Source organism: Pelodiscus sinensis, chromosome 2, assembly GCF_049634645.1.
Source record: "Pelodiscus sinensis isolate JC-2024 chromosome 2, ASM4963464v1, whole genome shotgun sequence".
Classification (NCBI taxonomy): Eukaryota; Metazoa; Chordata; order Testudines; family Trionychidae; genus Pelodiscus; species Pelodiscus sinensis.
The window spans coordinates 175239006-175262361 of NC_134712.1; the positions used below are offsets into that span (position 1 = coordinate 175239006).

General features: G+C 40.7%; 1 protein-coding gene across 27 annotated transcripts in view; it reads left to right on the top strand.

The window, feature by feature from the left end:
* CLASP2 (cytoplasmic linker associated protein 2) overlaps window positions 1–22634 on the top strand; it is a 264670-nt gene extending 242036 nt beyond the window's left edge. For all 27 annotated transcript variants that reach the window (XM_075921810.1, XM_075921815.1, XM_075921816.1 and 24 more), the window contains 8 exons: window positions 444–550; window positions 1840–1993; window positions 4180–4408; window positions 7932–8125; window positions 10543–10671; window positions 13425–13631; window positions 16430–16546; window positions 20489–22634. In XM_075921810.1, the coding sequence (XP_075777925.1) occupies window positions 444–550; window positions 1840–1993; window positions 4180–4408; window positions 7932–8125; window positions 10543–10671; window positions 13425–13631; window positions 16430–16546; window positions 20489–20575 (1224 nt within the window). In that variant the 3' untranslated portion in view covers window positions 20576–22634. The remainder of the gene's footprint in view (window positions 1–443; window positions 551–1839; window positions 1994–4179; window positions 4409–7931; window positions 8126–10542; window positions 10672–13424; window positions 13632–16429; window positions 16547–20488) is intronic.
* Window positions 22635–23356: the final 722 nt, after the last annotated feature.

The following is a 23356-nucleotide window of genomic DNA, read 5'->3' on the forward strand; positions in this document are numbered from 1 at the left end:
GAGAAAATATATATAATGTCAAAAAATTGAGAATTCTCAACATTATTACTTTTAAATGTTAGCTCCTGGCGCTCTTAACTTGCACAAACAGAGCCCTGCAAATCTCTGGATATCTGCACCCGCAAATGTGAAAGCAGATATCCGTGGCTCATTTTTGTGGATGTGGCTGTGGATATAAATTTTGTATCTAGAATGCTGCAAATTTGTGGATATTCATGAGTATCTCCATGGATGCGGATATTTGCAGATCATTTTGCAGATGCGGATACCAATTTTGTATCCATGCAGGACTGTGCAAACAATAACGTATCTCATGCCTACTTTTTTTAGTTACTGAAATACTTATATCTAGTTAGATGATTTCAGAAAATGTATGGTATTAAATGTATATTATATTTAGTTTTTAAAAGAAATATTTTTAATAGGATACCATTTTCTCATAGGGGTCAATGGGAAGTCCTTTAACAAGACCTACGCCACGTTCACCAGCCAGTTGGTCCAGTCCTCTCACTTCCCCAACCAATACATCACAGAACACTTTATCACCAAGGTAATACAAGGCTACTATATAACTTTCCGTGGACACTTAGTGTTATGTTTTTTTAATGTCCTGTCTTGTATTCCAGCCCATCAAAAAGCAAAGAAAGAATTTCATTCAATTTAAATCAACCACTGGGTACTTATAGTAACTTATTAAAAATTAAGTAGGACCAATCACCAGACAACTTAAAAATTTCAGTGAGTAAAGGGAAGTAACCAATTAAATGCTCTACAGCTTAACTGTCATTTCTACCAGTCTAGTGGATTTCATAGATCATGTTCTTGATGATTGATGGATTTAGTATTTTGAAGTTCTAAATGCTAAAATTGTAGTCAAGTTCATTATCGTCATTTTTTTTTATATTTAACTAGAAGATTTACTCGGTATTGCTTGGGTCCTTAATTCAAATAAGTTTTGTTTTTCTTAATTTAAATCATTATGCTGTAGTGGGACTGGGGAGGGAGAGGTTCAGTATACAGGCTGCCCTGGGAAGAGAGGACAACCCCAACCCCCTCTCACTACAGCACTTTAGGGCCAGGTGAGAAGTGCAGTTGCAGCAGGCACAGCCGGGGAGGAATGCATGTCCCCTGGCTGTGGGATAGACAGACACACATAGGCGCACAAACTCTCTGAAGATATATATAGTAGATAGCTGTCCTTTTCTCCACCTCTGCCCCTTGCAGGCCCAATTGGATTATATAGTAGTCCTGGGCCCCAACTCTGGCCCCTTGCTGTAATCCCTGTGGTCATTCTGCAGTGTAACTCTTCCTCCTGTCAGATCCCTCTGTTTCCATTTTATGAGAAACAATCGAGTTCCATACCCATCCTATTTTCCTGACCAACACTTACCTTTCTTTAAGTTACAATAAGAGGAAGATGCGTACTGAATTTAGTGATCTTAGCTCTTATCATTTAAGAGGAATTTTTGAACAAAGACTCGTGGACAGACAGTGAGGCAGAAGCCCATGTCTAAAATATGTAGTAAGATAGAGATACTATGCAGAAACTCAGGGTATTAACACTTTCAGCAGGAGGAAGCAGGCTTTTGTTCCATTTTCTACTGCTAATCTTGCGAAGTAAGCAGCCCTGTTGTTGGCCATCCAGTTACACCACTTGAAGAAGTCCCATATATCTCTCATTGGTGGTCCCCTTAACAAAGGAGGGTGGCATTGACAGGCAACCATTACAGCACCCACAAGGAATGTGGTTCTACTCATGTGGCCCAATTCTTCAGTAAAATAATAAAAATGTTCAATTTATTTTCTATCCCCTTTTTCCATGTTTTCCCTTATCTACAGTGCATTTGATTATGATACCGAAAACATGAATTCTGAGGACATTTATAGTTCTCTTCGTGGAGTCACTGAAGCCATTCAGAATTACAGTTTCCGTAGTCAGGAAGATATGAATGAGCCAGTGAAACGGGATTCCAAAAAAGACGATGGTGATTCAGTGAGTGTTTGAATGACAATGCAAACAGTTAACAAAATACAGTTGAATTATCTCTTTAAATGGATTTGTATATCAAAGGTAAAATTTTCAAAGCACTTAGGTTCAAAAGTGCCATAGGCCTTTAGGATCCTCAAAACTCAAGATCTTAAATGCCTATCTGTGCTTATCCAACTTTTGAAAATGGGACTGAGGCTTCTTACATCATTTAAGTGTTTTTGAAAAATTTACTCCTGAAGTAAAACATCTGTCTGTTATAGATGTCAAATTCTAATTACAAGAAGCAATGCTGCTAATGAAATCTATGTAGAACGCCAGCAATTTAAAGAATGTTGGACTATAGATTTGGTTTTATCAGCATATCTGGATTCTGTGCTTTATATTTTTGCTATTGTACTGGAAGGAGACACTGTGATATCTTCCCTGAATAATATGAATGAAATATGTACTTTATTAAATCTCTTTCAGAGAGAAAAACTCTAGAGTAAAAAGAATTCTAGACACTTTGATGTGTGTCCCTCAAAAGGAGCAAAGTCCAAACATGTTTTACATTGTCTAAAAGCTTTTGGCAAAATTTTCTGACTTGGGTATCTATGGCTTTGGAATTCAGGCTCAACACAGCTGAAAATCAGGCCAATTATTTAGATGTTTAGATTAGGGATATAATATTATATTTGTTTACATGGTTTACCGATAAGGCTGGATTTATTGGTTACTGTGAATGGTTACACACAGCTTCCCGCCCCGTTCCTGGGCATGGGGCAGGAGCCGATACACACCAGGAGCCTGCTTAAAAACCGACTTCGGATGCACACTGGCTCCTGGGGACCTGGCTGCTGCCTCACGTTGCTGCTTCTGATAAACCAGAGGCAGCAGTGTGGGACGACAGTCACTGTGTGCTGGCACACACTGGCTCTTGGAGAGCTGGCTGCCACCCCCTGTTTCAGATGCGTGTAACCAAGTAACTGCTGAAATTTTCAGTAGTTACACGGTTACCCAATTACCTGCTTTTTAACATCCCTAATTTAAATATGGAATCAAGTACATAACTTTAGGCTCCCACAATGAAAATGTTGCTGTTTTGTTTTCAGTTCAAACACCTTTAGTCCTTTTTAAGCAATGTTCACACATACCGTTCGATAAGAAAGCTATTCTTTCTGAGGGCTCATCTAAATGAACAAATTTAGTTCACAGCAAGATGGCATTTAAATCTATCCCACGCTAGCATGCTCTGCAGTAGGGTTTCATTTGACCTTACTTCTGTGCGCTAAACTGTACTCACTGCATAGCAGCAGGAGTCAGATGGGCACTTAGTAAACAGCACAGTACTTGCAATTCAGTCTCCCACAGACTAGGTGTTCATTTATACAACTCTAAGGGTATGTCTAGACTACATAGCTCCATCGATGGATTTAAATAATCGCCGCTTCATTTTTACATAAAAATCGCCGCTGCGCTGTGCCAATCAGCTATTTGGCGGCACAGCGCGGTAGTCCGGACACGCTGCAGTCGACAAGGGAAGCCCTTGTCGACTGCGATGCATCCAGACTACTGTACTGTGCCGCCAAATAGCTGATTGGCACAGCGCAGCGGCGATTTTTATGTAAATTAAGCGGCGATTATTTAAATTACCGCTTCATTTTCCTATGTCTAGTAAACTCATCTACATGGCTCTGTCGATGGAGCCATGTAGTCTAGACATACTCCAAGTGTTGAGAAACAATGAGTCAGTTTAAGATTTTGATTGGTATTCTGTTGCAACCTTGGAATCTTGCGAACTTTGTAGCATGTCTTTGGACTTGTCTACATGAGAACTTAGCATACAGCAAATTGGGGGTACATTTACAGCACATTGCCTGCTCTGTAAAACTCCCACGTGGGGATGCTGTTACGGTGTGCTGAAAGGGCTGTCTTGAGCTTTCACTTGCTAAACTTTAAAATATATATTTTAAAGTATACTAAGCTGAACTACCCAAAAGCAGAAGAGAGCACAGTAGGAGTCTCCACATGTGAATTTGTGTACAGTAGCTATAGTGTTGTAAGTATACACCTAGCCTGTTGCACGCTAACTTACCTGTGTAGACATGAACATTAATTGCTTCTGTTAACTGAAGAGCAATAGTGAACTAAAAAGTAAGAGAGAGATTAAATATGTTTTTGGGGATGGCATTTTTCTTTTTTTCTGGCAGATTTGCAGTGGCTCTGGAACAGCAGATCTGAGAGCAGGAGGTGGTGCGATTGATACATGTCGAACAGCTCTTGATAACAAAACATCGTTACTTAACACAATGCCTCCCCACTCTTCTCCACGTTCACGAGATTATAACCCATACAATTACTCAGATAGTATCAGTTCTTTTAACAAATCTGCTTTGAAGGAAGCAATGTTTGATGATGATGCAGAGCAGTTTCCTGATGGTAAGTTCTAGTTTGCGTTCTTTGTTAGAGAGGAAATCGTAAGATTTGTCTACATTTGTTGCAAACAACAATATAATCATTAAGGTTTTCGTGTAACAAGTTCAGATGCTGAGCGAAATTACCTGTATATGTAGGAAGTATCTGTAGGAATGGGACTGCTGATGTAGTAAATCATGTTTTTCAGGCTAGGTTTATTAAATAGCAAATGCTATGTGAGTAATGGGAAAATCAAGCAAAGTTACAAAATTTATCAGACAGAATGCCGATGTAATGGAATATTCCAGTATTAATGTTCTTGCTCATAACTACAAAGTTATAGGAAAATAAGGAACTGGGAGAAAAGAATTGCTAACTGTACTTACTATATGCTGTATATTTAGGCTTAGTTTGTAGAAAAGTATATTTTGGTGCATGGTAACAAGGAAAATAGTTTGTAGTTATGTTGCTTTAATTTTTTTCAGTTAGTCAAAGGGAAAAAAACTTTGTGAATTTAATAACGAAAAAGAAACTGTGTAAAACTGGGTCTGGCTACAGATGAAAGATTAACAGCACAGACTTTTCGTGGTGAAATATTTTTATTTCAAATGCAAGGTTGGGGTATTTTGTGTTGCCTAAACATTTTTAAATGCATTCACTCCAGAGGCGGCTTCAGTCAGACCACATGGACATAGATATTCAGCTTGCTGGTTCATAAGTTTTTGAAGCTAAATTTTAATCTTTTTTTTCAGTGTATTAGCTTACGATGTTTATAACCAAATTTTTAATTTTGCATTTGTTTCTTTCATTCTTTCTTCCTCATTTTTCGTTCTCAGTTCTGTAGCTTGTAATAACATTTTCTACAGACGGAACTGGCTGTAGTTCCATTGGGAACTTTGTTCCCAATTATCAGGTGGTCTAAATTAAGGCAATACCACTAATGACCAGCTGAGGATCTGGCCCCACATTATTGAAATCATTATCTGCAGATTTTCAGTGTGCCATTTTTGTGTTTTAAGTTGTTTGGGTTGGAGAGATTGGTGGTTTAACAACTAAATCGGGAATAGTTGAGACTTCTGGTATTCCATTACAAATTAGAATATGCACAACTAAATGGTAGGTATGTAATAACGGTGGACCAGGGGAGAGATTCCTCTTTGAGTAAAGGAAAAGAAAACTTACAGTACCTGTACAAGTCTACTTGTGGCTGGTAAACAGTCTTTACTGTCCTATCAAGTAGACTTTGAGACACTTAAATAAAATTATAAATTATTTGAATTACTCTTTCATTTTGATAAGCACCTCTTATTCATTAAAAAATAAACTAATAAAAGATTTTAAAGTCTGATTCTAATGGAATTTAATTTATAAGTATACTGGTTTGTAAGTATACTGCTGTCCATGCTCAGAAACAAATTAAAGTATATTTCTTTTGTGATTTTGTTCACAATTAAATGATTTCATATTAAGTTGAATACACAAATTTTTAACAAATTCTTTACTTTTCACTTTTCTTTAACATAGAGCATATACCAGCAAAAGACCCCGACCCCCTTGACACTCCCAATTATAGATACTATATATCTTACTGAAACTCTCAAGGAAACCTTTTGAAATATGATGGCAATGCAGAAGACCTAGGAGGGGGGAATAGATTATTGGTGTGCAGCTTCAGTAGAAAATGGATATTTTGAAATGAGTATTCTGCTGCAGTCTAATCTGTGTTATGTCATTAGGAGTAGCTCTTATTAGAGAAAGAAAATAATATACTTTTTACTTTGTTTATATTCCGTTTTAGTAATTGCTATCACAGTTAGATTTATGAGACTCTCCAGTTTGAAAATTAACTTAAATTCAGTTTTATTTTCTTGAAACATCACAGTTTATATAGCTAGTTGTCAGTATTATTGGCCACTGTCAGTTTGTCTTCAATTATATTTCATGTAAGATAAAAAGGTAAGACATATACTGGACCTAACCCATGTTAATGTTTTACTGTGTATTAGGAAATGTTAACATCTTTACATATCATAGCTATGTAAACATAAGAAAAGAAATATAATGTAGTAAACTTTATAACTTTTTGGTTTTTCATTTTGCTTAAAGTAGCTTTATTCAATAATATAACTGTCAACTCTCTCTATGTAGCACGGTGCTGTTATATTAGAGTGAGCATCTTTCACCAACTGGGGCCTGATGTTTCTGGTGATTTTATTAAACTGAATGGAACTACTCATTTTACTTGTATTGATCCTTCTAGGCTGTCAAATATTAGTCTTCAAAAAAAGACAGATATGCTGGATATTTTTTAGCATAACATGACAATTTCTGTACTGTCAAACTAGTGGTTCATCTAGTCCAATATTCTGTCTTTAGACTGGCTAATGCCAGATGCTTCAGAGGGAATTAACAGAATATGGCAATCAAGTGATCCATTGCCTCGTGTTCACTACCAGTATTTTGCTAGGGACACCCAGACCATGAGGTTGCATCTCTGACAATGTTAGGCCCATCAGTGCCTAGTAGCTCTTTTCCATGAACTTATCTCTTTTTTTTTAATGCAGTTATACTTTTGGTCTCTTCAGCATCCCATAGCAACAAGTTCCACACGTTGGCTGTGTATGGTGTGAAGAAATACTTCAATTTGTTTGCTTTAAAACTTTGCCTATTAATTTCATTGAGTGACCCCTGATTCTTTTGTTATGTGAAGGGGTAAATAATACTTTCTTATTCACTTTCTCCACACTATTCACAATTTTGCAGAGCTCTATCATACTCTCTTTCTCCCCACCCACTATTTGTCTCTTTTCTAAGGTGAATAGACCTAGTCTTTTGTTATCTTTTCTTATATGGAAAAGATCCTTCATTGTTTTTATTGCCATTCTCTGTATATTCTCAGTTTCTGGTATCTTTTTGGAGATGAGGCGACCAGTGCTGCATGCAGTATTGCAGATGTGGGCGTTCCATGGATTTATATCATGGCATTTTGATATTTACTGTCTTATTTATCATTTTGCTAATGGTTCCTAACATTCGGTTAGCTTTTTTTGACTGCCACTGCACATTGAGCAGATATTTTCAGAGAACTGTCCACAATGACTCAAACATCTTGCTCGATGGATAACAGCTAACTTGTTTGTATCCCTTTGGTTTGTATGTATAGTTGGCATAGTTCTACACTTGGCATTCATACTGAATTTGCACACTGGAGTTGTGTATCTTAATTTGACCTTCCCCTGTACTATATACTTGGCCATAGATAACATACCTTATTCCCTCATTGGAGGATTCAGGCTGCAGTCAGTTCATTTGCAAGTTGTTTTTGCCATCATTCCAGACATTTCTTGTTCAGGAATGCTGGCCATGCTGAATATATAAGTTGCTTTTGTTTATTTTGGGGGTAAAAATGCCCTTGCAGATAGAGCTGAGGAAAATAGAACATTTTAAAGCTGACCAGCCTAGAAACTATCTCTACATTATGTGTTAGGAGTTGCTTTTCATCATCTCTGCAGTTTGAAGAATATGTCCATTTGTTCCTTTCTGATAGAGCCTCCCATGGACCATTCTGATCTGGTTGCAGAGTTACTGAAGGAATTGTCAAACCATAATGAGAGAGTTGAAGAAAGAAAAGCTGCTTTGTATGAGCTTATGAAATTGACTCCTGAAGAGTCCTTTGGTGTTTGGGATGAGCACTTCAAAACAATACTACTACTTTTACTGGAAACTCTTGGGGACAAAGAGGTAAGTTCAGACTAACCTAAAGTTGACAGTGAATCAAAATCGTAGACGAGTAACGGGGTGCAGTCACCCCCTGCCAGCCAGGCAGGGGGGCTCCGCGAACCCCTTCGTCCGTCGGTCTGGCCCCTGGGCGGGATTCCCGGTCCCGGGGCCAGTAGGTTGGACGCAATCACCCCCTCTCCGCCAAGCAGGGGGGATTCAGCAGACCCGCCGTCTATACCCCGGCTCGGTGTGTGGGCCGTAGGCCCAGGGTTTGGCCCCTATGTGGGGCTAGTCCCGTCAGCTCTTGCCGGGTTGGCCCGCCGGCGCAGGTGCGCGTTGGCCTAGTCTCCTGGATTGCGGGGGTTGTGAGGAGGAGGGGGAGGGGGACCTGGGCCTGCCCTCTCCACTGGGTCCAGCCCGGGGCCCTAAGTGCGGGGGCTCGCCATCGCCCCTGCACGACAGGCGGGGGGTTACTCCCTAAACGTGTCTGTCCACGGGCGCCACCAAGGCCCCACCCTGGGCTGCTTCCTCCCCTCTAGGGGCCCCCTGGGCCCGCCCTCTAGTGCCCCTGCATCTACTGTAGTTCTGAGGGTGGGTGCCTGGGGGACTTCTGGGTTGTCCGTCACCCCCGTTGCATTCCACGGGGGCTCTCCTGGGCTGCTCGGAGTCCAGGATACGCCGTTCACCTCCTGCTACCTCCTTCCCTGCCGACGGCGAGCCATTTTCAAATGGCCCACCAGACATGACGTCGTCCGGAGGGCCCGCCCTCCCGGTGACATGGGGTGCTCCTCTGCCGCATCCAGACAGTTACTCTTTGCCCCTTCTCGGCAGCACGCTGAGGGCAGGGGCAGTGTTTCCCCAGCCGCACAGGCACGGAGGCAGATTCTGGCCCTGCCGCGCCAGTGCCTTGCCACTGGGGCTTTTCCCCCACGGCTCCGCTCACTCCCCACCTCCCCGCGCTGTCCAGAGTGTGGGCCAAGGACGGCCCATCACAATCGCTTTTGATCTTAGGGCCCATCCTTCAGTAACCCCCTTCATGTGGACGAAATTCATATTGGGTTTAAATGGTACCTATAGGAGAGGACAGATAAGTAACTGTAATTAAAAAGGCTTTTTTTACTGCTACCTATCTGAAAATGGAACTAAGAAAATGCCAGTGCATTTAGAATATTCTTCGTGCCCTAACAGTGAAAAGAGACAGTGGTCATTTTGCAGGGGTTTTTCCTTTTGGGTTCCTCCAGTATCCAATCTTGTCGACTCCTCTCTGTCCAATGTCCTGTGTAGTAGGCACACACAGTCCAGCATCTGGTAACTGACTAAATAGGTGTCAGGTACATGACTTTTTCTCCACGCTAAATATTTCTGTTTCGATAGCAATTTAAAAAAAAAAATGTAAAATGGGCACATGCTTTTGTTATTTTGCATCAAAAAATGGTATTTATCTGATTCTTCCTTCCCTGCTTCCAATATTGGCTTAATGCTTCAGATGACTTGTGTGGTGGATGAGAGTAAAATGAATGTGCTTTATATCAAGTACAGTTAGTTTGAACTTTGGGGTGGGAATTATGGAAACTTTAACGTGGTTGCTCATCCCTTTTTTTTCTTAAGGTTTGGAGGTATTTGGCTCAGCACTGTGACATTCAAAATATTCCTCCTTATAAGTGGGCCATGCAAAACCTGCCCTTAAAATAAATTTGTGTGTGTGTGTATGTTCATTTTCCCTCTACCCTATATTCTCCTCCTTTGGAAAGGAGATTGCCCCAGTTTTCTGGGAGGATACAAAACTTAGCTTTTGCTAACCTTGCTAGGTTACAAGGTAAAAACCCTGAAACAAATAAAACATTATATACAGAAAACCAATTTTAAGTAATTTTAGAGTTTTCTAAAATGTAGTAATTATAATTGTCACACATCTGTCAATTCTGTATAATCAGACTTACTACGTTAATATACAGTAGTTAGATTTGTAAGTATAAACATGTCTTCTCAATCAGAGAGACCAAAAAATAGCAATACGACTTTTGAAAATGTATTTTTTTGTTTTTTGTAAAATAAATGGTTTAGATAAAATATGTAATAGTGTAGTGTAAAAGTTTTATTGGCTCTCAGCATGATCAGCATATGTTGCGTATGACTTTGCATGCATACATTGCATCTGCATACATTGCTTAGTAAAAGCTTTATAACACCATGTAAGATATATGTATGGAGAAGGGGTAAGAATATGGGTTGGGATGCTGTAAACATGTTTTCAGTAGTTCAGTGTGCTTGGAGTTTGAATGAATGGCCTTGTACTGTATGCATTTGCAGGAAGCTGTATAATTTACATTATATTGCCACTATCAAAAAAGTTTGTGTCTGATTGCTGAGCTAATATTAAATGCACATTGTTGGTACAAAGATAAATAACTTGTTTATCTACAATATTTGATCTTTAGCATGCAATCAGAGCTTTGGCATTGAAAGTTTTAAGAGAAATTCTAAGGAACCAACCAGCAAGATTTAAAAATTATGCAGAGCTCACAATTATGAAGACACTAGAAGCTCATAAGGATCCTCATAAGGAGGTTAGTAAGTGGCTCTACATGTTCTGTGTATTTTGAAGATATGAAACATGACAAAGCACAAATCACGTTATGTTCAAAGAATATGCATGCAGGCCCACTGGCAGGGAGGACAAAGGGGGCAGTTGCCCAGGCTGCCAGTGATACAAAAGGACCTGGGGTTCCAGGCCCCTTAAATCACTGCCAGAGTGCTGCAGGGTTCCTGGGGTAAGCACACCACTGAGGGTAGTTTAGCCTCAGCTCCACCCTTCCACCCAAAGCCACAGCCCTTCCAGGGTCACAGAGTAGCCGTCTCCTCCCCTTTTGCCTTACCTACAGGCCTGGTGAGGCTGTTGGCCCTGCTGTATGCTTGATAAATGAGTAAAGTGCCAATGGGGAAATTACTGGTTTCATAGTGAAGGATTCAGAAAATATTGGTTAATAAAGGCATGCTCTGTGGGCTCTTGGATCTACAATTTCAGACCTAAATAAAGTGGATTCCTACTTATTGTCCCCAGAGAAGTCTGCTTGTGTGGCCTGGTGTTGCTGCAAACAAAATAAAGAATTATCAAATTCTATGTCCATTGAGGAATTTTGAAATGTTTTGTAGCAACATGGTTAATCCAGAGCCTGGTAATCCATTGACAATCCATTTTAATAATATATAGAAATGCTCTCAATTACTCATAAAGATACGTCAGCAGTTCCTTGATACATTGCTTGCTGTAACATGCAACTTTGTGATATTAAATTGGCTGTGTAGTCTTGGAGGTCTTTACATATGTCCTTTTAAACAGAAGATCTCTCCCAAATGTTCCCACTATGAACAATCCCCAGAAGTGGCAAGGATGTGTCTTGGTGCATTCACCTCTACTTCCTGAAAATACACAGGGAAAGTGAAAACCCTCACATTTGAGTTCACAGAAGCAGCCAGTGAAGTGGGACGTTGTAGAGCTTCACATAGCAAGAAGCACTCTGTATATAGCACATCCGGCTGTGGGCATTGGAGTCAGCAGAGCGCATAGTTGCTGAAGTGTGCTTTTCAAGGCAGAACCCTATTCAATATCCCCATTTGTATCACATGCTCTTAATCTGCAAACTGTTTAGCTCCCAACTAATTACTGTTATGTTCCCCTTATTAAATCCTCTTTTGAAGATTCTGTTGTTAATTTTTGCTATTTTTTCTAATTTTATGCAAATTAGACTTAATTTTAGAAATCAAATTGCATGTGTTATCTAAAACTTTCTTTAATGAATGGAAAATATCTCTCTATGATCAACAAGAAGTAGAGATTTACAGTTGAGAAATTGTGTGTTTATAACAAAAACGTCAACAGTGTGTCAAGGATGGATGTGAAATAGCAGTCACTAAAGAGATTCCAAGCTTGACTCAGCACCTCTTGCCGTGTAGACTTGGGGAAGGTTGATGTCTGTATTTCCACAATGCAGAGATTAGGCTTAGATGATCATAAATGATCTGGAGAAAGGGGTAAGCAGTGAGGTGGTAAAGTTTGTGGATGATACTAAACTATTTAAGATAGTCAAGACAGAAGCAGTCTGTGAAGAACTTCAAAAAGATCTCACCAAACTGAGTGATTGGGCAACAAAATAGCAAATGAAATTTAATATGGATAAGTGTAAAGTAATGCACATTGGAAAAAATAACCCCAACTACACGTACAGTATGATGGGGGGCTAATTTGGCTATGACAAATTAGGAAAGAGATCTTGGAGTTATCGTGGATAATACTCTGAAAACTTCCCCACAATGTGCAGCGGCAGTCAAAAAGGCAAATAGGATGTTACAAATTATTAAGAAAGGGATAGAAAATAAGACACAAAATATCTTACTGCCCCTGTATAAATACTATGGTACGCCCACATCTTGAATACTGTGTACAGATGTGGTCTCCTCACCTCAAAAAAGATATTTTGGCCTTGAAAAGGGTTCAGAAAAGGGCAACTAAAATGATCAGGGGTTTGGAACAGGTCCCGTATGAAGAGAGGCTAAAGCGACTGGGACTTTTCAGTTTAGAAAAGAGGAGATTGAGGGGGGATATGACAGAGGTATTTAAAATCATGAGTGGTGTGGAGAGGGTGAATAAAGAAAAGTTATTTATTAGTTCCCATAATAGAAGAACTAGAGGACACCAAATGAAATTAATGGGTAGCAGGTTTTAAACTAATAAAAGAAAGGTCTTCACACGGTGCATGGTCAACCTGTGTAACTCCTTGCCAGAGGAGGCAGTGAAGGCTAGGACTATAACAGAGTTTAAAGAGAAGCTAGATAATTTCATGGAGGTTAGGTCCTTAAAAGGCTATTAGCCAGGGGATAGAAATGGTGTCCCTGGTCTCTGTTTGTCAGAGGCTGGAGATGGATGGTACGAGATAAATCGCTTGACCGTTGTCTTCGGTCCACCCCCTCTGGGGCACCTGGCACTAGCCACTGTCGGCAGACAGGCTACTGGGCTAGATGGACCTTTGGTCTGACCCAGTACGGCCATTCTTATGTTTTTATGATTACCAACATTTTCAGAAGAGCGGTTTCCATTTAGGATCTGGGATTTTTGAAAAATAGTTTATAATGATCTTTTTCTGTCCAAATAACTTTTCAGTATTGTACAGCCACAGATACATAATTAAAATATAAATAAAACTAGCATACATACATATTATTCATTTCTACTGTAAGGTTCAAGTACAGAGCTGTCAGAATTTAGACTGTAAAAGGATTTTATAAACTATTTTCTCTGTTGTTTTATTTAACCTTTCTTTAGGTGGTGAGATCTGCTGAAGAAGCTGCTTCCATGTTGGCCACTTCCATTAGCCCAGATCAGTGCATCAAAGTACTTTGTCCCATTATCCAAACTGCAGATTACCCCATCAATCTGGCTGCAATCAAAATGCAGACAAAAGTGATAGAGCGAGTATCTAAAGAAACCCTTGCTCAGCTTTTACCAGAGATTGTGCCAGGTCTAATACAGGTAAGAAACCATAGCAGATGTTAAAAAATTAAAACTAGAAATGTAAGTCTCTCTCTTATCACTCAGTTCTCAGGGAAAACTTGGATTTGGGTAGTAAATGGTTGCATTTATGGCCTTGTCTATTTGTGGTCTATAAAGTCCACATGGTCCCAGGAATGATTAAAGAAATTTCAGAGCTCTAACTGGTATACCTGGGGAGGAACTCAACAGAAAGTGTATGACAGTCTCCTGGGCAGAGCTGCTAGATAAGGAAGGGTGGGGAAGTTGAGAGTGGCAGACATAACTACAGGATCCAGGACTAGCTGTGTAGTGAGCCCATCCAAGAAGTGGGCCTCTCAGGAAGTTTCTCGCAGGTGATTGAGTTATAGGGCAGAACAGAGAAATAGAGAGTCTTAAACTTCAAACCCAGCAGAGATGAGAGAGGTCCAGTGGTATTTATAGTGTAGTTCTATTTTTATTAGGAAGGTGGACCAAAGGGAGAAGCCTTTGGGGTTTGCTGCATTTGTTTCAATGCCTGACAAAGAATATTATTGTCATGGCAAAGAGGCGCACATTAGAGAAATTGGCTGGAGGTCCTGCTCCCAAACACAGAAGACCCTCAGGAAAAAAAACACAATGGGGTGCTCAGACAAATCCAAAATATCTTCATTGTTTGCTGCTATATCATTCTGATGCAGCTAAAAGTAATAAATGCCTCCCACTTTAAGAAGATGCATAAAATTTCGTTGTGTTCCTAAAGAGGAATACTACATTAAATTTCCACTTTAGAGATTATTAATAGTTTGCGGTTTCAGAAATGTCCAGTAAAGCTTTCCCTTCATGTCTTAAAATTAAGTACTTTAACAACAAATGGGTAGGATTCGTTTTTTTAAAAGAGTCCACGAGGTGACTTTTCTTTTGTGAAATTGTGCTGAATAATCTAGCAGTCATGTTACAGAATTTAGTTATTTGCAGTTTTTAATTGTGCTGTTGATTAGAAATGGATTTCATTACTTAACCAGACCACTGTGTTCTTCCCAATTCCCAACCTGGGAAAAAATTTTCTCCATACCCTAAATGTAAAGAAGATGCTCTATTTTTACCTGTAAAAGATCAAGCCCCTTAGAAAATCCAATAGTTTAGCATAACGCATGGGAAGAGATGTCAGGAAGTACCCATTGGCAAACAGACTCACATTGGATTAGGAGATGTATGGAGCATTTTATCTGGAAAATCTGTATCCTCTGGTTTTAAGTCTCTGTCCATGAGAACCAGTATAGCTTCTGTGATATGCCTTCAAGTAAGGAGCTCCTCATGAAGACATATAAAGCAGCAAGTTGGAGTTCAGTGCACACTTTCACAAGACATTGCTCCACAACCTTACTGTTGCATTCTGATGCTCAGTTTAGGAGAGCAACACAACAGTACATATTTAGCTAAGAACTCTTCAGCCACCATTATCCTGGTGGAGCATTGCTTGCTGGTACCCCACAAATGGAAGTGCACAGAGACCCTTGGTCAGGGGTGGGCAATAATTTTTGATGGGGGGGACACTTCAAGAATTTGGAAAGTGGTCAAGGGCTGCATTCTTCCATGATATTAATGGAGGAGGTGCGAGGTCTGGGATAGAAGTTGGATGCAGAGGGGAGCTTGGGTAAGAGAGGGAGTTTGGGTGAAGGAGGCAGTTGTGACCTGGAGCACTGGACTGAGATGGAGGGGGTTGGATTGTGACGTAGGGCAGGGAATTGGGGTACAGGAGAGGGTGCAGGGATTTGACTTGTGAGCTAGGGCAGGAGGGGACTGATCTGGGGCAGGGGATTGGGGTGCTGGATCTGGGAGGGAATATGGGTACAGGAGGGAAGAGAGGATTTGGGTTTGTGGAGTAGGGGGCAGGAGTGGGGGGCAGATGGTTGGGGAAGGGAGGGACTGGGGTGCCAGAGGAAGGCTCTGCCAGGAAACTTATCAGCCAACAGCAGTTCCTGAATCAGCCTCCCTGCCTGCCTCACCCCCACACAGACTGTAGCCTTGTGCTCTGGAGCCCCCTTGTGTTTCATGGCCACCTGTTACTGAGCTGTACAAACAGCTCCCATTGGCTGGTTTCTGGCCAGAAACTGGACAATGGGATTGCGCTGGGGGCGGGAGCAGCTTCTAAAGCTTCCTCCTCCCCTCCAGACTCAAAGTTTTTAAAGAAAAACCGCCCCACAGCTGCATTTCTGAGTGGCATGTAGATGGGGCGAGGCAAGCGGGCAGCCTGCCTGGGGCGACCCGCAGTATCTGTGGGCTGGATCTGGTGGCTTGGTAGGCTGGATGCAGCCTGCGGGCTGTATTTTGCCCAGGCCTGTGCTTGATAAAGAGATGATTAACCAGTAACTATCGTTCTTCAGAAGTTGCCTGTGTATATTCATACAATTTACTCCCTTTCTCTCTACCTCAGAGTTCTATAACATCCAAACTCTACAGTTAGAGGGAAGGAATTGAGGTAGCTGATGAGTGCACTCTTGTATAATTGCATGCATGCAAGATATCTCACGCTTCTCAATGGACATGGATTTTCAAGGCAGTTCCACAGCCTTACACTTGGGGCACCATATTCCACAAGTGTAAATGGACAGAAGTAACTTTCACACAACAAGGATTACTGATAAATAACCTCTGTTTAGCTAAGCAAGTTAAATTTTGGCATTTCCTAATGTTGGAGTGCTTCACTTAGTAGCCTTAAAATTCATTTAGTGTGATAGATTTTTTGATGCGTCTGTAAAAAGAAATATCTGGGGATTTTAGACACGTCAGTTATTAATGCTAATTTCCTTATTTTCTAGGGTTATGATAATTCAGAAAGCAGTGTTCGTAAGGCTTGTGTTTTCTGCCTTGTAGCCATCCATGCTGTAATTGGCGATGAACTAAAACCACATCTCAGTCAACTCACTGGCAGTAAAGTAAGTGGAATATGCCATTTAGGGAAATACTAGTTCCTAACTGCATGTATGTTTATGGTGTAGTTGGGAGCAACTATTAAAACTAAAGAAAAGTATATATCTGAAGAATAGTAACCCAAGTTGCTAAGCTGCTAGTAAACAGAGGAGCAAGGTGACTTTGATATGAGAGATCCAAAAAGAAGCAAATCATAAATCCTTTGTGCAGGTGAATTTCTCACTTATTTATAAGAAATGTTGAATTAAGCCACATGTTCTGATGTGTTAGATTAGACTTGGTAATATTATATGTTAGCTCAAAATCACAGCTGTGTGTGCTTCAAAATACACTATATAAAAAAATGCTCCTTGAAAAATTAGATTAAGGAACCTTTGCATAAGCATCTTTAAGAAGGCTGAGTTGAGTACAACTTAATAATCAGTGTTTTCAGACAGTATTGTGTATGTGTTATATAAGATGGTAGGTAATTCCACAATGATGATAATTAATGTACTGACTTTCATCTCTACCATTGCTCTATCTGGTGTTGCTTTTTGAAAATTTCATTGTTTAAAAAGAGATGCATTTGAAATAAATTAGCTAATTATGCTTTTACCTGTTCCTCTTCTTAATTAATTTGCATGCCACAACCTTTTATTTTTGCTTTATTTGAAAAACATAAAATTAATGCATCTTTTTGGATGGCTGCACATTTGCATACATTTTAATTTACATAGAGACAATTGAATCTTAATTATATATGATTTTGTCCTCAGAAATGACATAAGATGTCTGTTTTATGTATTATGATGACTGAGCGATAAGATTCAAAAAATCCACCTTGCAAAAAGGATATAACTTTTTTTGTTTTTACATAATTTTACATAAGGTAACCCAACTAAATAATTTTTTAGAGAACATCAAACTGCATTGGCCGTGTGTATTAAGGTCTCCCAAAACCCTACCAATAAATAGAAAAAAAATGGGTTTTCTCCAATAAAGATAACACCAACTTATTCACAGTACCTCAAAAATTGAGGAATAAACAACATTTAGCCCAGCTCCCCCTTTTCTTGTGTGTATAATACAAGTTGAGCAATAACTTCCTGTGAAGGATGATGTTCTGTTTTGAGGTTTTCACTTGCAGGTACACAAAAAGATACATCATCCTTTATTTCTTCATCTGACAATTTTTACTTTCACTGAAGGGAGAACAGCTCAGTATTGAAGTTGGATGAATATTTTTGGTGACTTAGATCTCCCTTATAATCTTTGTTTAGTGGTTAGGATACTGTGCTGAGATTAAGGAAACTGAGGTTCAGTTTCCTCTGCCTCATGAGGATCTATGACTTGTACTTGGATCTCTCTCATCCTAGGTTGGGTGCCCAAATTACCAAGAGATTCACTCTTTCCCTATCCTGAATGGCCGTGAATTTCTACTATAAATGACAATGGGTAATCAATCACTTGAGCCAGGGATAAAGTATGAGACTGACTCTCTCTAGCCATCTGATTAGGCCATCCATCTTGGATGTGGGAGATCCCAGTCCAAGTTCCTATTGCACATCAACCTGAGGATGGAATTGAACCTAGGTCCCTCATGTCTCAGGAGAAACCAATAACCAGGGGCGGACTGACCCGGCAGGATACCGGGAGTTTCCCTGTGAGCCGTCGTCCGAATGGACCATAATATCCACCGTAAAGCTTCTAATATCGTGGTCTCCAACCTGTCGATCTCAATAGACTGGTTGGTCGCAAGGGCTCGACCAGTCAATTGTGAGGTGTTCGGGGGGCTCCCTCCTCCAATTTCCCTCCACTCCCAAGAAGCCCTACTACCTACCTCCAGTGACAGTGGAGGTAGTGGTGGCTTCCTGCAGGGTGGACGGAAGTCCAGCAGCTGCGCGCCATTTCTGGGGGTTCCGGAAGTGCAGTGGCTGCTCCCCTCTACCAGGTCTGTCACGTGCTGGGAACTGGCAGGGCATGGCGGGCCAGGGGGGAGTCCCCAGAGGAGGCATGTGCCAGGGCTTTTCCTCCACTGCGGGGAGTAAGGGGGGGGCGAGTCATCCATGAAGGAGGCACACGCCGGGGCTTTTCCCTCCTCTGCGGAGGGAAGGGAGAGTCATCCGCGGAGGAGGTGGGTGCGGGGGACTCCCTGCCCCAACTGGCACCCTGTCCCCTCTGTAGAACCCTGCCCCCCCCCCCCAGCACCCTGTCCCCTGCCCCAGCACCCACTAGCACTCTTCCCTAATACCATGCCTCCTGCTCCCACCAGCATAGTTGGGGCCACATTAGTGAGGCCTGGGGGGGTTTTGGAGGAGTGTGGTGTGTTTGTGTTTTTTGTGTTTTTGTTTTTTGTTTTTTTTATATCTCACTTTTGTTGCCCCAACTGACTTTTCTGAGAGTCAGTGATCCCTGATGCAAAACAGGTTCCATGCCCTTCTCATAAATAAAGACAATGCAGGAACTTTTTGTGTTTGACATAGTATTTTATTTAAAAATGAAGCCTGGCCAACAAACCCCCAATTGGGGCCAAGCCCCCATCTGGCTGTAGCATCATAACACTCCTGCACTGCCCTCCAGACCCTAGATTTGAGCCTATCATATACTGGAACCCCTTGCCCTGAGCCCCTGACATACTTCAACCCAAATTCCTGCACCCTCACATCCACTAGCCTGTGGCTTAGTACCACAACCCTCCATCTGACCCCAACACCCCCCAGCCTGGAGCCCCCTCCCTGAGCCAGTGTCCACTTCTCTACCTCCTTCTGCATCCAGATTTCCTCCCAGAGCTTGCACCTCTCACCTCTTTCCACACCCAAATCCACGAGGAATAAGGGGGCTTCCAAAAGAAGGGGTTTTTCTTACATTTGGTCCCATCCAGACAGGCCAAATGTTGGGAAAACCTCTTCTTTCAGAAAAATTGAAAAAAAAAAAAAAAAGTGGCCGTGTAGAGTGTATAAAGGCTGGGGATAGCAAGTGATGGAGAGGAGGAGAATAGAGAGAGCGGGGCTTCAAGGAAGGGGTGGGGTCTTGGGAGAAGGATGGGGCGGTAGATCTTGGCGTGTTCTGACATTTAAAAAGTGATCTTGGGTGTAAAAAGGTTGGAGGACCACTGTTCTTATACCAAAAAATCTATAATACCAAAATTCAAAATGTTTCTGAATAAATCCGAGGTGGTCGAGGCCATGTGTGTATGTATGTGTGGTCGGGCGTGGGCTGCTGCACTGGCTCGGCCTTGGTTTCTTTGGCGCCAAAGTAAATTACGACGCATTACGGTTGAAATCAACAGAATGGATGTGCAATGTGCGATGGTGCATGACAGCAATGCGTAGGCCTGCTTTGTGCAACGGTGGAATCGGTGATGGAGTCGCTCGAGTCTTGACTGGCGAGTAGAGAGTACGCAGTGGTTGGATTAGTTCTGTTATTGTCTGTCATTGTGGCTGCGTGGTTTTCCGTAACTGACAATAAATAACAGTACAAGTACGGTGTAAACGAACAAAGATAGTGTGCATGAAAAAGTTGGCTGTTTTCAACCCATTTCCCGGGCCTATTTTGATTGCCAGTCCACCCCTGCCAATAACCACTGGGCTAATGGTTCTAAATGAGGTCCTCGTCTCTTTCTTATTGCTCCCAGGCATGTTGTGACTATAATCCTTTGTAAAACTGTTCAGAACTGCAATTAAACATTTTGGGTTGAACCAAAACATTTTGTTTCAACCTTACTCAAAATGTTTCAGACTTTCCGATTTGAGGGGGGGGGGGGGGAGTTTTTGGTTTGCCCTGAAACAAAACTTTTTTTGGTGTTTCAGAATTACCAGCGAAGCAAAATATATATCCATTATTCATTCAGCTTTAGTCAAAATTGCCTTAATGTTTTCTTAAGATGATAGACTTATGGAATTTTTACAGTTAAACTTTGTTTCTGATAAATGTTAAACAAATGCATTTCTGAATTAAATCTGCAGATGAAATTATTGAACCTTTACATCAAACGTGCACAAACGGGCTCTGGAGCAGGTGACACTGCAGCAGATGTTTCTGGACAAAGCTAATGAAACTGACCATAGTGAACCAGGTCTCCTAAATAAAGGACAGGCGCGCATCAGTGAAAGGAAAATTCTCACACACCTTTTGGAACTCTTTTTTTAATTATTTTTTGTTATTTTTTTTAAATGGCTACCCTCAGCCTGCATGTGACTGTTGCTGTAGAATTATTCTAAATCCAAGGAGAAATACAGTATTAATATCAGTTAATTAAAACAAAATAAATTTTAAAAAATCTAATCCATCATTTTTCCCGTTCGCACTCCTCTGTGTCCTCCCATTAACTTTTGCCAGTGTTATGACTGTATTTAAAAAAGAACTTTAAAAATGCTAATTAAACAGGAATGCTTTAAGCTTTAAAATTTAAAATCTAAATTCTTTTGCTTTTTTATTTGGCTGCAGAATTACATGCCGTTTTTATTGCTGTTTTGTTCAAATAGATCCTTTATGGAAAAAGAAAAATTTACACGAAACAACCCAGGACTAGTCTGAACTACAACTGGACTTAGTCACTGTGTTAGTGGTACATCATCTTATTTACATTTTGTTTAGGATATTCTGAATTATGAGAATTATGCCCACAAAAAACTGGATCGATCCAGTTCTTTGAAAGTGATTGTTCATTGGTTGTATGTTTGTCCCATAAATAAGAACTTAGTGTGAGCAGTAGAGGACTAGTTCAGCTAGCACAGCCTGTTTAGGATCCAGTGTTGCAGAACTGGTGATAGTGTGACAACCTGCTTTCTAGCAGCAGAGAAAACGATTACTTGATGGACATGAACCATCCTTGTCACCATCCTTTCTTCAAGCAGGATGCCTCAGAGTGGAGTGCTCTGCCCAAGCATGCTAAGTATGTATTTATCTTAATCATAGAATTTTTCCTCTCAACCTTGTTGCTGAAACCTCTAGTGTTGTATCGTAACTCACATGGGGAGTATATGGCAACAGTGCAGAGAACTCTTCATTGGTTATTTTTTAAAAAGCACTACGACATTCTGCACTGAATTTTTAGGGTGGGGGGAGAATCACAAGCGCAATCAATCTTGACACTTTAAAAAAACATTGTGGATGAATTGGAAATGTTGCACCAAATTATTTGCATGGTTTTCTTGAATAGCATCATCAAGACCCATCTGGATTAAGGTGTGAAAATGTTTTCAGGGTTTTTTTCTTTTAATTTTAGTTTATTGTGAATAATGCTTTTTTGTATTTATGATAATGGAAGGAGAGAACCAAGTCTAAGTAAATATGTGTCCCTGAATGTCTTCTGTTTCTCAGATGTAATCAACAAGCTACTTAGCTGAGAAAGGGGGTAAAATGGCACCCTTTACAGGAATGATGGAACCTGGATATTTTGGGGGTTTTATTGTTTTGTTTTGTTTTTTTATTGTGGCATGGTCTAGTTTTAGGAAATGTGTCCTGCTAAGAGAGATAATAGCAGTGCCAAGGATGATGATCTGTGCTAGGCTAAAATTCTCTCTACCTCTTCAGGGTGATTACTTTTGACTGAGCTGCTGCCCATAGTGTCTTGTGGAAAAACTGTCTATACAAATCTTTTTAAATTATTTTTTCAAACCACCATTTGCTACTATGTATTCAAAGCCCTGTTCTTTATCATGTAGCCAACTATCATAAGGAATTGTTAATGCATTTCAATTGCTAGTTATCTTGAAGGACACAACTGAATAAAGCTAGAGATGAATACTTGCAAGTATGTACTTTGAGAAGTGATGTTCACTTAATCTGAAGGTGAATCTGACAGGAAGTTGAGACATGGTTATTAAAGAAGTTGTTTGCTATTGAAGAGATTTGCCTTCTTTTGAGGGGATGTAGAAATATACAGTATGTACAAACTTTAAAAAGGAAATTTTCATTATTTGTCACTGGCCTTTTTTTTAGCAGCTGCGTCAGGAAAATAGTGTCTCCCCTTTCTCTCTTCCCTTGTATGCAACATTCTTTGTTTTCTACTGTTTAATTACATTGTGTATTTATAGTTCTTTGCTTACCATTGTGCATATAACTGGCAATAAAATGTACATAACATTACTTGAAAAAAAATTAACAATGTATACAGGCCGTTTTTCTGTTTTATTTAATTGTGTTACATGAAAGATAATGCTGCCATAGGAAAATGTTGGTTTCAAAAGATTCTGCATAATTGCTGTGTGTCTTGAGTGCTGTCTTTTTAGACATTCTATTGCCACCTCTAAACTGGCATTAAAAAGCATGCTATAAAACTATACAAAATGTGTGTAGTTGCACTAGACCAAAATAACGGATTCAGAGACTGACTAGAATTTTTTATAATCACCGGTTTTTAATTCACAGGCTTATTAATTCCTATTCTCTTAGATGAGGACTGCATCATTTCGGATTAATCTAAGGTGCCTTTACAGTATCCCATTTTGCATAAAGCAGCATTTCCCAAACAGGGGTCTGCAGACCCCTGGAGGTTGCTGAAGTTATCCCAGGGATCCACAGGCCCTGCTGATCAATTCCTCCCTTTGCCTTCCTCAACTCCTACCCCTTCCTACCAGTGCCTCCTGCACACTAATGGTCCAGCAGTGCAGTGGGACTAAGGAAGTGGTTGCCACATCCCTGTGGCCCTTGAGGGCAGGGCAGGAGGGTTCCCCACACAGCATCTGCCCCAGACACTTGATCCACATCTTCCATTGGCCAGGAACTGCAGCCAGTGGGAGCATCAGGGGTGGTGCTTGTGGGTAGGAGCAGTGTGCAGAGTTCTCCATCCCCTGCCACCTAGAAGATGCTGCCAGAGGGATGTGCCAGTA